The sequence below is a fragment of the Aotus nancymaae genome, unplaced genomic scaffold (genome assembly GCF_030222135.1).
Source record: "Aotus nancymaae isolate 86718 unplaced genomic scaffold, 86718_ANA_hifiasm-v0.15.2.pri h1tg000059l, whole genome shotgun sequence".
Taxonomy (NCBI): Eukaryota; Metazoa; Chordata; class Mammalia; order Primates; family Aotidae; genus Aotus; species Aotus nancymaae.
The window spans coordinates 27607096-27624143 of NW_026988473.1; the positions used below are offsets into that span (position 1 = coordinate 27607096).

At 43.1% G+C, this 17048-nt stretch overlaps 1 protein-coding gene across 4 annotated transcripts in view; it reads right to left on the reverse strand.

Annotated features, from left to right (window-relative positions):
* Positions 1–3560: 3560 nt before the first annotated feature.
* KIAA1549L (KIAA1549 like) overlaps positions 3561–17048 on the reverse strand; it is a 288955-nt gene continuing 275467 nt past the window's right edge. For all 4 annotated transcript variants that reach the window (XM_064365044.1, XM_012452311.2, XM_064365043.1 and 1 more), the window contains one exon: positions 3561–9786. In XM_064365044.1, the coding sequence (XP_064221114.1) occupies positions 9505–9786 (282 nt within the window). In that variant the 3' untranslated portion in view covers positions 3561–9504. The remainder of the gene's footprint in view (positions 9787–17048) is intronic.

Sequence of the window (17048 nt, forward strand, 5' to 3'; positions counted from 1 at the left end):
AAAAAAACTCATAAAAAAGTGGGCTAAGAACATGAATAGACAATTCTCAAAAGTATACAAACGGCACATATAAAAAATGCTCAACATAACTAATGATCAGGGAAATGCAAATCAAAACCACAATACAATACCACCTGACTCCGTCAAGAATGGCCATTATCAAAAAAATAAAATAGATGTTGCCATGGAGGCAGTGACAAGGACACACTACTTCACTGCTGATGGGAATGTAAACTAGTACAACCACTGTGGAAAACGGTCTGGAGATTTCTTAAAGACCTAAAAGTAGAACTACCGTTTGATCCACTACTGGGTATCTACCCAGAGGAAAAGAAGTCATTATACAAAAAAAGATACTTGCACGTGCTTGTGTATAGCAGTACAATTCATAACTACAAAAATATGAAATCAGCCCAAATGCCCATCAATCAACAAGTGGATAAAGAAACTGTGGCATATATGTACAATGGAGTACTACTCAGCCATAAAAAGCAATGAATTAATGGCATTCGCAGCAACGTAGATGGGATTGGAGACTATTATTCTAAGTGAAGTAACTCAGGAATGAAAAACCAAACATTGTATGTTCTCATTCATAAGTGGGAGCTAAGCTATGAGGATGCAAAGGGATAAGAATGATACAATAGACTTTGGGGACTCATGAGGAAAGGGTGGGAAGGGAGTGAAGGATAAAAGGCTACAAATTGGGTTCAGTGTATACTGCTCAGGTGATGGCTGTACCAAAATCTCACAAATCACCACTGAAGAACTTATGTAACTAAATACCACTTGTTCCCCAGAATATTATGGAAATAAAATAAAAATAGGATAAAACCATATCCAGATATGCATGCCCCCCTCTCCAGGGCTAATGCCTGCTCAGTGTGGCATCTGGTTTCTGGTCTTAGCCTTTGGTTCTCTTTTACCTGGACCTATTCTAAAGGAGCTGGTCACTGTGTCACACAAAGTGTGTTCGGGACCTACCAGTTTTAGGAATAAAATCTAACAGAAGCAATCTTCTAGTTCCCAAAGCCCCTGAACATTAATACACGAAGCAACTTGGGCAATCTGGCCTTTTGTTTTCCCAGTCTTAAGACTGTCCAAGCCCTCTCTTGATGCTGCTAAAACTTGACCTAGAAAATGGACATCCCAGGAGGCATGCAATCAGCCTCTGGCTTTGTCTCCCAATCCCCCCGGCAGAGCAGGATAAACCATGAGATATCCAGTGTAACATCCAGCTTATTGGTAGACCCTGTGCCCCAAATTCAGCTGTTCTCAAACATTACCTAGGCAAGGCATCTGGTGGTTGCCTGATTTTTCATTAGGTTGAGTTGATATGATGGGGATATAGCCTCAAGGGATGTGGCTTCCACAGGGCCTGTAGGTCTCCCAAAGGCCTCTCCCACCAGGACTGAGGAGCTGAGTGATGAAGTAGGCACCAGAGGAAAAAGCAAACACTCTTATATGTTGAGTGAAGGCTCATCAGAGTCCAGAGGCTTGGACGACAGGTTGGTGGTGAAAAATGTTATGCTAATGAGACTTTATTTCAATTCCAATGAGTCTAGTGGCCTCTCCCCAAATGTAAGTTTGTGCATGTGCAAATATTAACACTGAAATGTTAAAAATGTAATGCCAAACTGTGCAAACCAGTGTTGGTCATAACCATACCTCCAAGTGGTTATAGAGAGACTCAAAGCAATTGTGTCCTACTGTCTTAGTCTGTTCAGGCTGCTATAACAAAATACCATAAACTGAGTGGTAACTTATTTCTCAGTTTTGATCTGGGAAGTCCAAAGTCAAGGTACCAGCAGATTTGGTATCTGTGAGGGCCCGCTTCCTGGTTCACAGATGACAGAAGAGATGAGGGATCTCTCTGGGGCCTTTATTACATATAATAGCACTAATCTCATTGATGAAGGTTCATGACCTAATTACCTCCCAAAGGCCCCACCTCCAGATACCTTCACATTGGGGATTAGGTTTTAAGACATGAATTGGGGAGTGGGGGTGACACACACATGTAGTCTGTAGCACCTACTCATTGGTGTACATTTTACCAGTGGTTGAGCCTCAATGATGTTTCCATTACTTGGTTCCACACTCCTTTGTAGGTACATTCTTTCCGGTTTCTAGTGGCCAGCAGAGCTCATGAGTTGGATGCATGACATTTACTTGGATGGCAACAGAATGTCCTTTGGAAGAAGGATGTTCTCCTATTTATGATGGAGACTCAGCAAGGCGAAGTTGGGTTTGCCACAGCCTTTTCCAGCTTCCTGGGCTTGTGTCTGCCTCCCACTGCTGGTACTGACGTAGGCACCACCACTTCCTTTTACTTGATTAGTTAATTTGCCTTGAAAGCCAATAGCAACTAGGGTCCCAGGAGGAATAAAAAAAATGGAAAAGTAGGGAAACCATCAGTTCTTAGACCTACTTGTACTACTCTCTGCAATGGCCTTCACCCCATGGTGAGCCTCACAAGAAGCATCCTGTAGGGGCTTCAAGTTCATTTCTCATTGCAGCAAGATAGTGGCTTTGGGATTCCCTTTTGTGCATATCTGAGCCCTCTTTACAGAGAAGCAGAGAGTGGAGTACAAAAATTGCTCCTCCAGTCTCTAAGTACTTTCTAAGTACATGCAGAGAATTGGAGCAAATTAGGCTCTAGTGAGAAGCGTACCATGTTGCTGCCTAAGCTCAATGGATCTATAAAAGCCCCAGGGTTGTGACTGACCACTAGGGCACAGGGACTCCTTAGAAATTGGTTGGTTTGACTGTTTTCATTGCAAGAGACAGGCTTTCTTATCTTTTAAATCTCCTTGGCCTCAAGGCCACTACTTACTCAGTATTCTGCCCTCTTAGAACTTGGAATATGGTCCATCATGGTCTCTCTGAGTCTTGACCACTCAATTTCAACATCTACTTCTAACAGACTCTGTCTCTTGGTATTTCCTAGAGAGATCATCCAGTTGGCCTAGCCCATGTGCTGAACCGCATTTTTGTGGCTGGTCAGCCCATGAGCTTGTGGCTCCTGGGTTGATGTCTCTCCTGTCCAATAGGTAGAAGCCAGAGGGCAGAGCAGGCAGCACCACATATGTTCTCTGAATAGGGCTGAACATAAGGCAGGCATCAGGACTAGGACTGCTGGGACTCACACAGGGAGGGACAGATGGGTAGTCTTGGGAGCTGGTGTCCCATACCAGTTATTCTTGGACTACTTGGGAGCCACTGACCTGGATCAGACTTCTTTACACTCTGAGACGGGAACCTAAACAGACATTGGCTTCTGCCCTGTGTCCTGCTGACCCCAGAACTACATCTTTCTTTAGCTGCTAAGTCATGGGTAGGCTGAAACGGCTTCTCTGAGGCCTACAGATGGCCAGGGATGAGCATTCTTTTTGGCCCATGAACTCATCACCCAAGCTGGGATGGCTCCTGAGACCACATTGGGTCCTCTAGGACTGGAATGGTTCTTTAGTAACCCCCAACAGGCACTGTTTTGTGGCTGGTTTATGAAAAGGATTCCGTCTCATCGTCTGGAGGAGGTAGAATGAGAAACAGGCAGGTTTTGGGGTATGAAAGCCTTTGTCGTTTTATTTTACAATAAAAAATTCTAACAGCATATGAACACTCTGTTCCCGGCAGAGGCTAAGGACGTACAAAGTTCATCAGAAAGCAAAGCATTAAAATAACAACAGCTACATTCAAAGCTTCTGCTCAGTACTTTGCCCAATGTGTCTAACGTGGTTTTAAAGACTCACTGGTCGGGGTTTTTCACTCAGAGTTAAAGCACATGTACAAATACATATCCTCCAAATCATAGACAACAATGACGGTAACAGCAACTCCAGATGAGGCTAGATCTGGTGGGCAATTGCAAATTTAGGAATTTCTTTATTTTTCCTTGGCAAAGCATTGTGTCATGGAACATGTGACAGTATAAATTCAGCAGACAGGAGGAGCTAAAATATTTTCCTGGATAAAACTGAATTACAAAACTAATAATTTAGTAAGAATGCCTTCAAATGCTTGTCAAACCATTTTCGGATACATTATGCTGTGTGCTCCTCAAAATCACCATGGGAAGTACAGAGGGTCTTATACCCATTTGACAGAGGAGGAATTAGAGACCAGTCTAGGATATTTGCACCTTTTTTCAAAATTTCCATTCCATTCATATGCCTCTGATTCTGTCTGGTACAAATCTTTACTCAGTTTCTGTGTGAGATGGGGGGTGAGTTTAAACATAAGGAAGAAATGAGGAGAAATAAGATGAGGCCACAATTTATGTCAAATACATTGATGGCCTCTCTTCATAATTTGCAAGAGTCTGACCAAGGTCAGAGAATGAAAATGATCAATTTTTAGATTTCATTTATAATGGCTCTCACTGAGGTATGGTTTGACCAATGGAGACAGATTCTGCCATATCACAACCTTCCCATTTTTTAAAAAACCTGCAGAATCAGAGCAACTGCGTATCTTCTAAAGTAATATGTTCGTGGCACAATTATATTTCCTAAATATTTCTTTTCAGAAACACCTTACATTTTAGCACTTACCACAGGCTAGGATTCTGCAACAGTTCGCCTCAGAAATCAGGAGGCCTTTCAATTCTCAGGACACTAAGTTATTATATTCAGAAGGTCAAAGCCACAATAATATATTTCACTTGAAACCAATTTTGTTTCAAAAGACTCTGTTGAGGGGCTCATTGGTTTTCTCATCCATGCAAGTATGTGGCAGTGAGCCACATTAATAGCACCTGAGCTAAGATCATGCAATTCAATTTACAAGTATTTATTGTCTGCTGAGCAAGACATTGTGCTAACTGGGCCTTGATCAGAAATCACTTCTTAGACCCAGTGGCTGTATCAATAACTGGTGTTAGGGTGAGAAGTGGCTGGGGCAGCTCTGGTCAGTCTAGCAGTTTCAAGTGTGTGCATCCTCACCTGAGGTACTAGTGAAGATGCCCTTTTCTCTCTCTGTGGTAGTATCTGGGAACTGCTCTCCGAGTACTGGCTGCTGTGCAGCATGGCATCCCAGGAGTACTAGTCAGTTCCAGTGTGTAGTATGTTCTTTTTGAAGGTCCTGTCCACTCATGCCCCTTCCTCTGGGTCCCAGACCCCAATAAAAGTCCCTCCTGAAAGGGTCAGTCTAAGGGGCCATGCTTAATGACATGACCCTACCTCCTTGGTAACAACTGATTGGACAGGCACCTGACCCCAGGGTGGCTCACCCATAGGCAGATGAACTAAACCAATCAGATCCTCAAAATTTTGCCTTAGGGGGTCACAGAGATGCTAGTCAGAAAGTGGTGGGTACTGAAAGGGACAGGTTGTGCAGAGTGGGTTCTGAAGTGGATTTTTCAGCTACATATATGCACTAATGAGAAAGCTGGTTGGCCAGGAGGAGCAAGAGAACCAGGCAGACAGGCAGAGGGAAACAGAGAATGAAGTCCATGAGAAGAGAGAACGTGAGAGCAAGAGCGAGGGTGGCTCGCTCCATCCCCTTCCTGTAGGGGAGCCATGTTCTGTGTTTGTGAAACCTCCCTCTATTCTTTCAGCCAACACCTGCACTTGACTGCATGTGAACGGGTTTCTAGTCCTCATAAAGCTCCTTGCCTGGAATACCTTTGAGGTTGGACTGAATGGCAGAATTTAATTTCCAGCATTTAGACTCCAGTCAGTCCCTACTCCAAGCTAGATGACTCTCTTTCCTTAGGAGTATTTGGATATAGTTTGTAAATAAAATCCAAGTTTTCTTCTGGTGTGTGACAGGAGGAATTTAGGATTAACTACCAATCCTGTTCTCAAACTTTTAAGGCAATATCTGTTATACTATTCATTAAATGTTGAGTGCCTGTGTGCTATGTAGAAAAAAAAAAGCTCATTTATATGTAATCAATGTTTAAATCTTTTGATTCATTTCTCTAATTTCTGCCTGTTAGAAAAAGCATTTCTATTAGTTAGGTATTTAAATTCCTCACCCCCTCCATTCTACTTTCTCTCTCCAAAGCAGGGTGTGTGTGCGCGTGTGTGTGCGTGCGTGTGTGTGTGTGTGTGTGTGTGTGTTTTAATCACAGATCTATTTCCTTTCTTCCATCAAGATTACTCAGACATTACATGCCCTTCTGCTGAGTTCTTAAATCAACAAACTCACAATAAAACTTCTCCTGGGACCAGGGAATTGATTCTTACATAATCTACCCTGAAAGAAACTCCTTGTTCTGTAGGTAACAGCCTCAATCTCATCATTGCACGAGCCTCAGGTCATAGGTCTCAAGCCACGCAATAGACTTTAGCTGCACCACTGGGTCCCCTGCCCCGATGCAGAGCATAGACTCTGCTGCCTCGCAGTGACACAAAGTCAAAGGCTTCCCTGCCTGCCTATTGGGATCCTCAGTGCTGAGACAGGAATGCACCCCCACAGTCTTGAACAGCAGTTCAGGATACTGACACCGTTTCCTTGATGGTACTCTCTGGAAAAAGGCAAAATGCATTTCTTTTTCATGAACGTAGAAAACTCATATCAAAACCAGCACTGAAAACTGTTTATTATCCCACAAATGCATCATCCTCTATACACTGTATCTGAAGTTCCTATATACTCAATCATCTTTTTTCTTGGCAAGAACATTATGGAGTTCTTCATATGACCCTTACCATTTTCTTTAAACCTCTGGGCACAGTTAAAGAAATGTGTTGCCGACAAGCCTGCAGGCCACACGGTGAGATGGAAAGCAAGTTGGCTGGTGAACCAGCAGGCTGGGACTGGATCACTGGGCCGGTCACTCCACTTCTCGGTACTTCCGCTTCCTCCTCCGAGGTCAGCCGAGGTCCTTTGTGGCTTCTGCGACTATCTAGAGGGTTCTGATGAACAGGGCATTTGCTCATTGCTGCCTTCTTGGGGCTCTCTGGGAACCCTATCTTCAACTCCATGAGGCACTTTTGACCATCTTAGAGTCAGCTCTCCAGGTATCTGTCACCTCTATGGGGTTAGGAGATTCTTCAGAGAAGGGACCACATCTCAGCCACTGAAAATCTGACCAGGGTGGCTCTGTCTCCCCATGAGTGGGAAAACAAGAACAGACTGATTTCTTTTCAACTTAAGCTTTTCCTCTCATCTATTAATACTATTCTTGAACCCATGGTGTGTAGTTTAAGAGAGCATCTGATTTGGCATGCTATATTTTTAGTTGTCTCAGTTGACTCACTCAGTATTTCCTGGGGCTCTGCAAAGACCACAGTGATTTGCGACTCTATCCTCTTAGCACTCTGGAGCCATAGCTCTGCAAACTGTAGACTCGGTCTCTGTAAGTCACTGAAACATCCACAGTTCAGACACTGTCTTCTGAAATTTACATATATTTCCATTACAGTAAGGTCTTGAAATGTCATTTTCACATACAGTATTTCCAGGCATTTACCAAGTAGACAAAGTACTGGTCGATATCATTGCACTAATGAAATATTATTATTGATAAAGCAGGACAATGTAGCTGATTTTATCAGACTCATACCATTTGCATGAAAAGGCTGAGTTTCTTTGGCTCTTTGTTCATTCAAGTGCATTGAATGCCTATGTGGATAGACGTAGGCATCGTGTTAACCTGTCAATAAAATCTTGCACTGTCCACAGTGTTTTGCAAACTGATTTAGGTTTTGGACTACAACGACTGGCCATTGATAGAAATATACCATATATACACACGGGAATTACAAAAATACATTTTATTTATAGCTGATTTCTTTTTTAAGTAACAAAAAACTAACACTATGAAAGGTCAACCAGCATACTAAAAGGACACTACCTATTATCATCCGAACAAGAGACTTGTTTGGGTGTTCCATGACACATCATCTCTGAACATTCCAAAAAGGGCAATTTGCCATTGGAAAATAAAAATAACTTCTTTGAAAAGTCTGTGCTTTGACAGTTTGAACCTCCCCTTCTAATCAGTTCCATTTCTAGTCTTCTCTCAACTTTTAAATTTCCACCATCTTCTTTCAGTAAAGACCAAAGAAACTCGTGAGGACAATGGAAAGATGGGCTCGGAAGAAAATGGATACAGCTGAAGCTAGATGGGTCATGGATGAAAGCAGGACAGGACCTCATTCTCCAACAGATACCAAGTAAGCCCCCAACACTGCACAGGCTCTCACACTTGGTGAGGGAACCAGAGTCCCCAATCTCCCTGCTACACAAAGTCAGTAGCTGTTTTGCTTGCGTTAATGGGCAGGCAGCAGCTGGTGCCTCAGTGCTGTGAGGCGTTGTCCTCTACCCAGAGCTCTGGAAGCCAACTCGCCATGCCAGGGAGGGCGACTTGCAACATCATGGTCACAAGGGGGCCGCCCTGCCATTTCAGCAAACGTCTTCCTATGTCCATTAAGTAGGGGGAACTGGCTAACTCCATACGCTTTTTAAAAGGTTATTTACATTTACATGAAATTCAACAGCTTTTCTACATTCAGAAGCTTCTATAAACAGAGGCTGCGGCCTGGGAAGACTGTGGATCTACCACTCCTGTTTCTAACAGGGATCAATTACTATTTCCTTTTGTACCACTCAGCAGCGCACACTGGACATCATTGTTGAAGAGACAGAGATTTTCTTGTAAAAGTTGATGTATCTATTGTTTCCAAGAAAAAGAGAAGCTCCATTCTCAGGCCACCTTCAGACCAGAGCAAAGAAAACCCTCCACAAATAACTGTATTTCTTTTGTAGGATCCTAAAAGCTCTTAGCACCGATTCTGTTTCAGTTAGATCCTAACTCATAGGGGACTTTTATTTCCAAAATGGCAACACCTTTTTAAAAAAATCTGTCAACACAAATCCACCATTCCCTCTCATCTTCTCTCTTTCTTGGCCTTTAACTGATGAGGGAAACATAGAGTCAGGCCAATTTATAGGCACAGCCATTGATACTGACTTTCATCCAGTTCTTTTGACTTTGAATATGAACCTAAAAAAAAGGGCTCAGGTTTCTTGGCTGGAGTCAGTGTCTCCCTTACAGACTAGAGACGATTTTAATGCTCACGGTCATGGCTGAATGAGAGTGCAGTCTGGTGCTTACTCCACACTTCTGCATTGCCTTTATCACAGAAACAGAGTTAACATGCAGAGGTCACCGAAGATAAGAGCTGTGTTCTCCCGCTTCTGGTGATTTATTAAAATGTGGCATTGGATAGGAATCTGTAGATTAGCTAGTGCCTCTCGTGACTAAGTCTCCAAAGAGAATACGCCCACAGTTCAAACATATGACATGAGAGAATATCAAACATAAGGCCCTAAGCAGGGACTTCTTGACGCATAATCAGCTGGACGAGCCAAGAATCTAGTCGTTCAAGATTTTTCTGTTCCCAGAAGCCCCATAGTTCACCTTTGCAGAAATGGAGGGTGAGAAGGAGCCACCCATTACTATGCCTCAAGTCCTAACCGTAGGCATGGGAAACCCAAAGGCTGTGTCCTCAGAGTTCGGAAGTCCAGCGTCCCGCAGGGGCTAAGGTGTTAGACCTGGAACTCAAACATGTCTGTCTGTTTTTTGGCCAGCTTGGCCACCTCCTCCCGGATGGCCTTCACGAGGGCCGCAGTGGAGATGTTGGTCAGGGGAGCGTCCGACGGGTCGTTTTCTGCCAGGCTCTGCTGCGAGGCTGCTGTGGAGGGCGCGGGGGCCTGCTCCAGGCTGGGGTGCAGGTTGGCTGGCTGGCTGTACTGGCGAGGAAGCCTGGAGGGCGAGCTCTGCGGGTATCGTGATCGGGGGTAGGCCTCGATGTAGCCTGGGAGGGGCACCTGCAGAGGACATGGGGAGAGAAGGACAGGCCCAGTATGAGGAAGGGGTTCAAGTCACAGGACACACCCAACACTGGAAGCAGGAGGGGACTGAGGACATGGAAGAGGACTTAGAAGAGAATGGAAGCCATGTACCATTGTATAGATACAAAACTCAGAGTCAGGCCAGGTGTGGTGGCTCACGCCTGTGATCCCAGCACTTTGGGAGGCTGAGGCGGGTCGATCACCTGAAGTCGGGAGTTCAAGACCAGCCTAACTAACATGGAGAAACCCTGTCTCTACTAAAAAATACAAAAATTAACCGGGCGTGGTGGTGCATGCCTGTAATCCTAGCTACTCGAGAGGCTGAGGCAGGAGAATTGCTTGAACCTGGGAGGCGGAGGTTGCGGTAAGCCGAGATCGCCCCATTGCACTCTAGCCTGGGCAACAAGAGTGAAACCCCATCTCAAAAAAACAAAACAAAAAAACCTGAGAGTCAGTTTGTTCAGAAAATAGGTAATCTGGACTCACTGGATATACCGTTTCGATGAATTAAACAGGTTTTTTTTTTTTTTTTATTGTACTTTGGGCTCTGGGGTACATGTGCACATCCTACAGGATTGTTGCATAACTACATACATGCCACGTCCCCCCACCCGCCGCCTCCATCACCTACATCAGGCATTTCTCCCGGCGTTATCCCTCCCCATCTGCCCTGCCCTCTACTGTCCCTCCCCTCCTAGCCCAGTGAGTGTTGTTCCCTTCCCTGTGCCCAAGTGTTCTCATTGTTCATCACCCGTTTATGAGTGAAAACATGCGGTGTTTGGTTTTCTGTTCTTGTATCAGTTTGCTGAGAATGATGGTTTCTAGATTCATCCATGTCTCTACAAAGGCCACAGACTCATCGTTTTTTATGGCTGCATAGTGTTCCATGGTGTATATGTGCCATATTTTCTTTGTCCAGTCTATCATTGATGGGTATTTGGGTTGATTCCAGGTCTTTGCTATCATAAACAGCAATGCAATGAACATATGTGTGCATGTGTCTTTATAATAGAACAATTTATAATCATTTGGGTATATACTCAGTAATGAGATTGCTGGGGCAAATGGAATTTCTATTTCTAGGTCCTTAAGGAATCGCCACACTGTCTTCCATAATGGTTGAACTAATTTACATTTCCACCAACAGTGTAAAAGTGTGCCTATTTCTCCATATCCCCTCCAGCATCTGTCTCCAGATTTTTTAATGATCGCCATTCTAACTGGCATGAGATGGTATCTCAATGTGGTTTTGATTTGCATTTCTCTAATGACCAGTGATGATGAGCATGTTTTCATATGTTTGTTGGCCTCATAAATGTCGTCTTTTGTAAAGTGTCTGTTCATATCCTTTGCCCACTTTTGAATGGGTTTGTTTGTTTTTTTCTTTTTCTTTCTTTTTTTTTTTTTGAGACGGAGTTTCGCTCTTGTTACCCAGGCTGGAGTGCAATGGCGCGATCTCGGCTCACCGCAACCTCCGCCTCCTGGGTTCAGGCAATTCTCCTGCCTCAGCCTCCTGAGTAGGTGGGATTACAGGCACACGCCACCATGCCCAGCTAATTTTTTGTATTTTTAGTAGAGAAGGGGTTTCACCATGTTGACCAGGATGGTCTCGATCTCTTGACCTCGTGATCCACCTGCCTTGGCCTCCCAAAGTGCTGGGATTACAGGTGTGAGCCACTGCATCCGGCCTGTTTGTTTCTTGTAAATCTGCTTTAGTTCTTTGTAGATTCTGGATATTAGCCCTTTGTCAGATGGGTAGATTGCAAAAATTTTTTCCCATTCTGTTGGTTGCCAGTTCACTCTAATGATTGTTTCTTTTGCTGTACAGAAGGTCTTAAGTTTAATTAGATCCCATTTGTCTATTTTGGCTTTTGTTGCCATTGCTTTTGGTGTTTTACTCATGAAGTCCTTGCCTGTGCCTATGTTCTGAATGGTGTTGCCTAGGTTTTCTTCTAGGGTTTTTATGGTGTTAGTTCTTATGTTTAAATCTTTAATCCATCTGGAGTTAATTTTTGTGTAAGCTGTAAGGAAGGGGTCTAGTTTCAGCTTCCTGCATATGGCTAGCCAGTTTTCCCAACACCATTTATTAAACAGGGAATCCTTTCCCCATTGCTTGTTTTTGTCTGGTTTGTCAAAGATCAGATAGATGTAGATGTGTGGCATTGCTTCTATGGCCTCTGTTCTGTTCCATTGGTCTGTATCTCTGTTTTGGTACCAGTACAATGCTGTTTTGATTACTGTAGCCTTGTAGTATAGTTTAAAGTCAGGTAGCATGATGCCTCCAGCTTTGTTCTTTTTGCTTAGGGTTGTCTTGGCTATGAAGGCACTCTTTTGGTTCCATATGAAGTTTAAAGTGTTTTTTTTCAGATCTGTGAAGAAGGTCAATGGTAGCTTGATGGGGATAGCACTGAATCTATAAATTACTTTAGGCAGTATGGCCATTTTCACAATTCTGATTCTTCCTAACCATGAGCATGGAATGTTTTGCCATCTGTTTGTGTCCTCTCTTATTTCCTTGATCAGTGGTTTGTAGTTCTCCTTGAAGAGCTCTTTTACATCCTTTGTTAGTTGTATTCCTAGGTATTTTATTCTCTTTGTAGCATTGGTAAATGGGAGTTTGCTCATGATTTGGCTCTCTGTTATTGGTGTATAGAAATGCTTGTGATTTCTGCACACTGATTTTGTATCCTGAGACTTTGCCAAATCAAAGTTGCTTACTAGCTTGAGGTTTTGGGCTGAAACAATGGGGTCTTCTAAATATACAATCATGTTGTCTGCAAATAGGGACAATTTGACTTCTTCTTTTCCTGATTGAATACCTTTTTTTTTTTCTTACCTAATTGCTCTGGCTAGAACTTCCAATACTATACTGAATAGCAGTGGTGAGAGAGGGCATCCTTGTCTAGTGCCAGTTTTTAAAGGGAATGCTTCCAGTTTTTGCCTGTTCATTATGATATTGGCTGTGGGTTTGTTGTAAATAGCTTTTATTATTTTGAGATATGTTCCATCAATACCTAGTTTATTGAGAGTTTTTAACATAAAGGGCTGTTGAATTTTGTCAAAGGCCTTCTCTGCATCTATTGAGATAATCATGTGGTTTTGTTTTTGGTTCTGTTTATGTGGTGGATTACATTTATAGATTTGTGTATGTTGAAACAGCCTTGCATCCCCAGGATAAAGCCTACTTGATCATGGTAGATAAACTTTTTGATGTGCTGCTGGATTCAGTTTGCCAGTATTTTACTGAAGATTTTTGCATCAATGTTCATCATGGATATTGGCCTGTAGTTTTCTTTTTCAGTTGTGTCTCTGCCAGGTTTTGGTATCAGGATGATGTTGGTCTCATAGAAAGGGTTAGGAAGGATTCCCTCTTTTTGTATTGTTTAGAATAGTTTCAGCAGGAATGGTACCAGCTCCTCTTTATATGTCTGGTAGAATTTGGCTGTGAACCCATCTGGACCTGGACTTTTTTTGGTTGGTAGGCTATCAATTGCTGCCTCAACTTCAGACCTTGTTATTGGTCTATTCAGGGTTTCAGCTTCTTCCTGGCTTAGTCTTGGGAGTGTGCAAGTGTACAGGAATTTATCCATTTCTTCCAGATTTACTGGTTTATGTGCAAAGAGCTGTTTGTAGTAATCTCTGATGGTCGTTTGTATTCCTGAGGAATCATTGGTGATCTCCCCTTTTTTGTTTATTGCATCTATTCGATTCTTCTCTCGTTTCTTTTTTACTAGTCTAGCTAATGGTCTATTTTGTTGATCTTTTCAAAAAACCAGCTCCTGGATTTATTGATTTTTTGAAGGGTTTTTCGTGTCTCTATCTCCTTCAATTCTGCTTTGATCTTAGTTATTTCTTGTCTTCTGCTAGGTTTTGAGTTTTTTTGATCTTGCTCCTCTAGCTCTTTCAGTTTTGACGATAGGGTGTCAATTTTAGATCTCTCCTTTTTTCTCATGTGGGCACTTATTGCTATATATTTTCCTCTAGAAACTGCTTTAAATGTGTCCCAGAGATTCTGGTATGTGGTGTCTTCGTTCTCGTTGGTTTCGAAGAACATTTTTATTTCTGCCTTCATTTCATTGTTTATCCATTTGTCATTCAGGAGCAAGTTGTTCAGTTTCCATGTGATTGTGTTTTGAGTGTTTTTCTTAATCCTGAGTTCTAATTTGATTGCACTGTGGTCTGAGAGACTGTTATGATTTCCGTTCTTTTGCATTTGCTGAGGAGTGATTTACTTCCAATTATGTGGTCAATTTTAGACTAGGTGTGATGTGGTGCTGAGAAGAATGTGTATTCTGTGGATTTGGGGCAGAGAGTTCTGTAAATGTCTATTAGGTCCTCTTGGTCCACATCTTCATTCAAATCCTGGATATCCTTGTTGACTTTCTGTCTCATTGATGTGTCCAGTATTGTCAGTGGAGTGTTAAAGTCTCCCACTATTATTGTGTGGGAGTCTAAGTCTCTCTGTAGGTCATTAAGAACTTGCTTTATGTATCTGGGTGCTCCTGCATTGGGTGCATATTTATTTAGGATCGTTAGCTCTTCTTGTTGCATTGATCCTTTTACCATTACATAATGCCCTTCTTTGTCTCTTTTGATCTTTGTTGGTTTAAAGTCCATTTTATCAGAGACTAGGATTGCTATCCTTGCTTTTTTTTTTTTTTTTTTTTTTGCTCTCCATTTGCTTAGTAAATCTTATTCCATCCCTTTATTTTGGCTCTATGTGAGTCTTTGCACATGAGATAGGTCTCTTGAATACAGCACACTGATGGGTCTTGACTTTTTATCCAGTTTGCCAGTCTTTGTCTTTTGATTGGGGCATTTAGGCCGTTTACATTCAACGTTAATATTGTTACATTTGAATTTGATCCTGCCATTTTGTTACTGGCTGTTTTGTTACTTGTGTTTTGAGTGTTTTTCTTAATCCTGAGTTCTAATTTGATTGCACTGTGGTCTGAGAGACTGTTATGATTTCCGTTCTTTTGCATTTGCTGAGGAGTGATTTACTTCCAATTATGTGGTCAATTTTAGATGACCACTACTGGCTGGTTGTTTTGCCTGTTAGTTGATGCAGTTTCTTCATTGCATCATTGTTCTTTACCATTTGGTATGTTTTTGCAGTGGCTGGTACTGGTTGTTCCTTTCCATGTTTAGTACTTCCTTCAGGAGCTCTTGTAAGGCAGGTTTTGTAGCGATGAAATCTCTCAGCAACTGCTTGTCCATAGAGGATTTTATTTCTCCTTCACTTATGAAGCTTAGTTTGGCCAGATATGAAATTCTAGGTTGAAAGTTCTTTTCTTTAAGGATGTTGAATATTGGCCCCCACTCCCTTCTAGCTTGTAGGGTTTCTGCTGAGAGATCTGCTGTGAGTCTGATGGTCTTTCCTTTGTGGGTGACTCATCATTGCTGGTTGCCCTTAGGATTTTTTCCTTCATTTCAACACTGGTGAATCTGACGATTATGTGCCTTGGAGTTGCTCTTCTTGAGGAGTATCTTCATGGTGTTCTCTGTATTTCCTGGATTTGAATATAGGCCTGCCTTATTAATTAGGTTGGGGAAGTTCTCTTGGATAATGTCCTGAAGAGTGTTTTACAGCTTGGATTCATTCTCCCTGTCACATCCAGGTATGCCGATCAAGCAGAGATTAGGTCTTTTCACATAATCCCATAGTTCTTAGAGGGTTTGTTCATTTCTTTTCACTATTTTTTCTCTAATCTTGCCTTCTCATTTTATTTCATTGATTTGATCTTCAGTCTCTGATATCCTTTATTCTGCTTGATCAATTTGGCTGTTGAAACTTGTGTATGCCTCGTGAAGTTCTCATGCTGTGTTTTTCAGCTCCATCAAGTCATTTATGTTCTTCTCTAGGCTGGTTATTCTAGTTAGCATTTCGTCTAACCTTTTTTCAAGGTTCTTAGTTTCTTTGCATTGGGTTAGAACATGGCCTTTTAACTCAGAGAAGTTTGTTATTACCCACCTTCTGAAGCCTGCTTCTGTCAGTTGTCAAACTCTTTCTCTGTCTTGTTTTGTTCCCTTGATTGTGAGCAGCTGTGATCTCTGGGAGGAGAAGAGGTGTTCTGGTCTTTGATGGATTCATCCTTTTAGTGCTGGTTTTTTCCCATCTTCTTGGATTTATCTCCCTTTGATCTTTGAATTGGTGATTTTGGGAGGAATCTCTGAGTGTACCTGCTTTTTGCTGAGGTTGGAGTGATATCTTTTTTGGCCTGCAGACGCGCTGCTGGGCTGCCTCAGATGCAGTCAGGCTGCTGGGTGGGTGGTCGTCCCCTGGAGTTTGTTTAGGCAGGTTAAATTGGCCCCACCTTCCCAATGGCGTCTTTCCTTCCCTGAGCTCGACCTTCCCGGTTGGGATCAAACTGGTGTTTTCGCTGGGAAGCTCTCTAGTACGCAGGCTTCAGTTTGAGTTTTGTGGGCGGGGTGGGGCCTGCCAGGCCTTATGGCCTGTTTCCCTGCTTTCAACTCTGCCTCTTTCTGTGGGAGGGGTTGTTCTGTCCCACTGGCGTTAGTCCACACTTCCTCCCAGGTCCGTCCCAACTTGTGGCACCAGGCGGGAGCCATTGCTCAGATTTGCATCGACAACCCACAGCACCCCTCAGTCTGGCAGGGCTCTCGTGGACCATGGGTTGCAGGAGGGATGAGAGAACCACAGGATCCAAATCAGAGGACTGAGGGGGTGAAGTCCCCAGCCCTCCAAGCCGGCTGCACTTTCCAGATGTCTCGGTTCGCCCTCCCTGGGCTGCACATGCCCTGCTTCTTGGCTCGCCTTCCCTGGGCTATTTTCAGAATCCTACCAGTTCCACCGCAATGAACCTGGCACCTCACTTGGAATTGTGAAGTCCTCTAGCCTGCTGCGTCTCATTTGGTGGGAGCTGCCTCCTGGTGTTGCCTCCTCTCGGCCATCTCGGCACCCCTAAACAGGTGGTTTTAAACGTTGCTGGAAACCTTCGGAATATATACATCTGAGTCTATATTTGAATCTATCTGGCTACCTTATTTTTATTACTATTATTATTATTATTATTATTATTTTTTTTTTGAGACGGAGTTTCGCTCTTGTTGCCCAGGCTGGAGTGCAATGGCGCGATCTCGGCTCATCGCAACCTCCGCCTCCTGGGTTCAGGCAATTCTCCTGCCTCAGCCTCCTGAGGAGCTGGGATTACAGGCACGCGCCACCATGCCCAGCTAATTTTTTGTATTTTTAGTAGAGACGGGGTTTCACCATG